Source organism: Cyclopterus lumpus, chromosome 5 (genome assembly GCF_009769545.1).
Source record: "Cyclopterus lumpus isolate fCycLum1 chromosome 5, fCycLum1.pri, whole genome shotgun sequence".
Lineage (NCBI taxonomy): Eukaryota > Metazoa > Chordata > Actinopteri > Perciformes > Cyclopteridae > Cyclopterus > Cyclopterus lumpus.
In genome coordinates this window covers 26,360,223-26,365,222 of record NC_046970.1, presented here as the reverse complement: position 1 = coordinate 26,365,222, position 5,000 = coordinate 26,360,223, and the positions used below count along the sequence as shown (strand labels likewise).

The following is a 5,000-nucleotide window of genomic DNA, read 5'->3' as shown; positions in this document are numbered from 1 at the left end:
CAGACTGTCTTCAGTGGTATAAGTACCTTTACTACTACCAGAGTGCCTTCAGTGGTATTAGTACCTATCAGAGGAGTGTATTAGTACCTGTACTACCAGAGGAGTGTATTAGTACCTGTACTACCAGAGGAATGTATTAGTACCTGTACTACCAGAGGAGTGTATTAGTACCTGTGCTACCAGAAGAGTGTATTAGTACCTGTACTACCAGAGGAGTGTATTAGTACCTGTACTACCAGAGGAGTGTATTAGTACCTGTACTACCAGAGGAGTGTATTAGTACCTCTACTACCAGAGGAGTGTATTAGTACCTTTACTACCAGAGGAGTGTATTAGTACCTGTACTACCAGAAGAGTGTATTAGTACCTGTACTACCAGAGGAGTGTATTAGTACCTTTACTACCAGAGGAGTGTATTAGTACCTGTACTACCAGAAGAGTGTATTAGTACCTGTACTACCAGAGGAGTCTATAAGTACCTGTACTACCAGAAGAGTGTATAAGTACCTGTACTACCAGAGGAGTGTATAAGTACCTGTACTACCAGAAGAGTGTATTAGTACCTGTACTACCAGAGGAGTGTATTAGTACCTGTACTACCAGAGGAGTGTATTAGTACCTGTACTACCAGAGGAGTGTATAAGTACCTGTACTACCAGAGGAGTGTATAAGTACCTGTACTACCAGAGGAGTGTATTAGTACCTGTACTACCAGAGGAGTGTATAAGTACCTGTACTACCAGAGGAGTGTATAAGTACCTGTACTACCAGAGGAGTGTATAAGTACCTGTACTACCAGAGGAGTGTATTAGTACCTGTACTACCAGAGGAGTGTATAAGTACCTGTACTACCAGAGGAGTGTATTAGTACCTGTACTACCAGAGGAGTGTATAAGTACCTGTACTACCAGAGGAGTGTATAAGTACCTGTACTACCAGAGGAGTGTATTAGTACCTGTACTACCAGAGGAGTGTATTAGTACCTTTACTACCAGAGGAGTGTATTAGTACCTGTACTACCAGAGGAGTGTATTAGTACCTTTACTACCAGAGGAGTGTATTAGTACCTGTACTACCAGAGGAATGTATTAGTACCTGTACTACCAGAGGAGTGTATTAGTACCTGTACTACCAGAGGAGTGTATTAGTACCTGTACTACCAGAGGAGTGTATAAGTACCTGTACTACCAGAGGAGTGTATAAGTACCTATACTACCAGAGGAGTGTATTAGTACCTGTACTACCAGAGGAATGTATTAGTACCTGTACTACCAGAGGAGTGTATTAGTACCTGTACTACCAGAGGAGTGTATTAGTACCTGTACTACCAGAGGAGTGTATTAGTACCTGTACTACCAGAGGAGTGTATTAGTACCTGTACTACCAGAGGAGTGTATTAGTACCTGTACTACCAGAGGAGTGTATAAGTACCTGTACTACCAGAGGAGTGTATTAGTACCTGTACTACCAGAGGAGTGTATTAGTACCTGTACTACCAGAGGAATGTATTAGTACCTGTACTACCAGAGGAGTGTATTAGTACCTGTACTACCAGAGGAGTGTAAAAGTACCTGTGCTACCAGAGGAGTGTATTAGTACCTGTACTACCAGAGGAGTGTATTAGTACCTGTACTACCAGAGGAGTGTATTAGTACCTGTACTACCAGAGGAGTGTATAAGTACCTGTACTACCAGAGGAGTGTATAAGTACCTATACTACCAGAGGAGTGTATAAGTACCTGTACTACCAGAGGAGTGTATTAGTACCTGTACTACCAGAGGAGTGTATAAGTACCTATACTACCAGAGGAGTGTATAAGTACCTATACTACCAGAGGAGTGTATAAGTACCTATACTACCAGAGGAGTGTATTAGTACCTATACTACCAGAGGAGTGTATAAGTACCTGTACTACCAGAGGAGTGTATAAGTACCTATACTACCAGAGGAGTGTATAAGTACCTATACTACCAGAGGAGTGTATAAGTACCTATACTACCAGAGGAGTGTATAAGTACCTATACTACCAGAGGAGTGTATAAGTACCTGTACTACCAGAGGAGTGTATAAGTACCTGTACTACCAGAGGAGTGTATTAGTACCTGTACTACCAGAGGAGTGTATAAGTACCTGTACTACCAGAGGAGTGTATTAGTACCTGTACTACCAGAGGAGTGTATTAGTACCTGTACTACCAGAGGAGTGTATTAGTACCTGTACTACCAGAGGAGTGTATTAGTACCTGTACTACCAGAGGTAGTGTATTAGTACCTGTACTACCAGAGGTAGTGTATTAGTACCTGTACTACCAGAGGTAGTGTATTAGTACCTGTACTACCAGAGTACCCCTCCCTCCAGGTGGACCTGTCTCCCGTCCTCCAGGAGGCGCTGTCCGTCTTGGCCTCCTTCCTGAGGAAGAAGCAGCGTTCCCTGAAGCTCTCCACTCTGAGCTGTCTGACCGCTCTGCTCACGCATCACGCCGCCAGCATCGAACCCGCGGCCCTGCAGCCCGTCCTGAGCGAGCTGCCGGCCCTGGTGGACGAGAGCGACATGCACGTGTCCCAGGTAGAGCATCAGGATGACTCCTTGTCCAGAGCCTGCGCCTCCTCCTCTCCTCCTCCTCTCCTCCTCATCTCCTCCTCCTCTCCTCCATCTCCTCCTCCTCTCCTCCTCCTCTCCTCCTCCTCTCCTCCTCTCCTCCTCCTCCTCGTCTCCTCCTCTTCTCCTCCATCTCCTCCTCCTCTCCTCCTCCTCCTCCTCTCCTCGTCTCCTCGTCTCCTCTCATCCTCGTCTCCTCCTCTCCTCCTCCTCTCCTCCTCGTCTCCTCCTCTCCTCCTCTCCTCCTCCTCTCCTCGTCTCCTCTCACCTGTGTCCTTCCTCTCCAGGTGTCCGTCTCCTTGCTGACCTCCATGTTCAGAGCCTGCTCCTCCTCCTCCTCTCCTCCTCGTCTCCTCGTCTCCTCGTCTCCTCTCCTCCTCTCCTCCTCTCCTCGTCTCCTCGTCTCCTCTCACCTGTGTCCTTCCTCTCCAGGTGTCCGTCTCCTTGCTGACCTCCATGTCCAGAGCCTGCTCCTCCTCCTCTCCTCCTCTCCTCGTCTCCTCGTCTCTTCGTCTCCTCTCCTCCTCTCCTCGTCTCCTCGTCTCCTCTCACCTGTGTCCTTCTTCTCCAGGTGTCCGTCTCCTTGCTGACCTCCATGTCCAGAGCCTCCTCCTCTCCTCGTCTCCTCGTCTCCTCGTCTCCTCTCCTCCTCTCCTCGTCTCCTCGTCTCCTCTCACCTGTGTCCTTCTTCTCCAGGTGTCCGTCTCCTTGCTGACCTCCATGTCCAGAGCCTGCTCCTCCTCCTCCTCTCCTCCTCTCCTCCTCGTCTCCTCTCCTCCTCTCCTCGTCTCCTCTCACCTGTGTCCTTCCTCTCCAGGTGTCCGTCTCCTTGCTGACCTCCATGTCCAGAGCCTGCTCCTCCTCCTCCTCCTCTCCTCGTCTCCTCTCACCTGTGTCCTTCCTCTCCAGGTGTCCGTCTCCTTGCTGACCTCCATGTCCAGAGCCTGCTCCTCGTCTCCTCTCCTCCTCGTCTCCTCCTCGTCTCCTCGTCTCCTCTCCTCCTCGTCTCCTCCTCGTCTCCTCGTCTCCTCTCCTCCTCTTCCTCTCCTCCTCCTCTCCTCCTCTCCTCGTCTCCTCTCACCTGTGTCCTTCCTCTCCAGGTGTCCGTCTCCTTGCTGACCTCCATGTCCAGAGCCTGCTCCTCCTCCCTGGCTCAGATCAGCTCCTCCGTGCTGCCGGGCGTCTTCAGACTGGTCCACTCTCCTCTGCTGCAGGGGGGGGCGCTGGCCTCCATTCTGGACTTCCTGCAGGCGCTGGTTGTGTCCAACACCAGTAACCTGGGCTACAGGTGAGACGGACAGGTGGAGCAGGAGGCGGGGCTCCGCTCTGTTTATGTTGATGTGAATATTAGTTTAGGTGCAGAGGAGGAGAGATGACATCTGATGTCATTCACGTCCTGGTTCTAATCCAGATGTTCTAATCCAGGCGTTCTAATCCAGATGTTCTAATCCAGGCGTTCTAATCCAGACGTTTTAATCCAGATGTTCTAATCCAGGCGTTCTAATCCAGATGTTCTAATCCAGATGTTCTAATCCAGGCGTTCTAATCCAGATGTTCTAATCCAGATGTTCTAATCCAGGCGTTCTAATCCAGGCGTTCTAATCCAGATGTTCTAATCCAGGCGTTCTAATCCAGACGTTTTAATCCAGGCGTTCTAATCCAGATGTTCTAATCCAGACGTTCTAATCCAGACGTTCTAATCCAGGCGTTCTAATCCAGACGTTCTAATCCAGACGTTCTAATCCAGATGTTCTAATCCAGACGTTCTAATCCAGACGTTCTAATCCAGACGTTCTAATCCAGATGTTCTAATCCAGATGTTCTAATCCAGACGTTCTAATGTAACGGACGTGAACAGGGCGTAGAAGAAGTCGACTCAGAAGTTGATCTTTCCAGTATTTATTTCTGCAGAAGACAATAAAAACACACACATTGCCTTCTGGTCTGTCTTGCTGCACATCAGCTTCCTAGACACGTAAAACAGGATTTATAAAAGGTAAAGTATACATCAGAGCGACCGGATGTAGCTCATACAAACGGCGACAAATGAAACATAAACTTCTACCGTCTAAAATAATGACACAACAGCTGAACACCGTGATCGTACTAACGACCTTTACCGCGTGTAGCAAACGGTTACATTTTTAAAAGAATATAACAAAATAGTGCGACATCATTTCCCCCACAACTTACCACGAATAGTATTAAAACTTTTGTGAAGGAAAGACGGGACTACGGAAGCCTAGGAGGCAAAGAAGAGGTGAAACGCAATTTCCACAGGAAACAGATTTAACTCTTCAAAATAAAATTCACACAAACACACACTTCAACAGGATCGTTGAATAATAAACAAAAATAAGATATAATACATTGAAAATAAGAAATAACAGAGTGTATTTCT

General features: G+C 47.7%; 1 protein-coding gene across 1 annotated transcript in view; it reads left to right on the top strand.

The window, feature by feature from the left end:
• cand2 (cullin-associated and neddylation-dissociated 2 (putative)) overlaps window positions 1–5,000 on the top strand; it is a 20,989-nt gene that overhangs the window by 9,454 nt on the left and 6,535 nt on the right. The window contains exons 14-15 of the mRNA XM_034533846.1: window positions 2,360–2,566; window positions 3,700–3,887. Coding sequence (XP_034389737.1) covers window positions 2,360–2,566; window positions 3,700–3,887 — 395 coding nt within the window. The remainder of the gene's footprint in view (window positions 1–2,359; window positions 2,567–3,699; window positions 3,888–5,000) is intronic.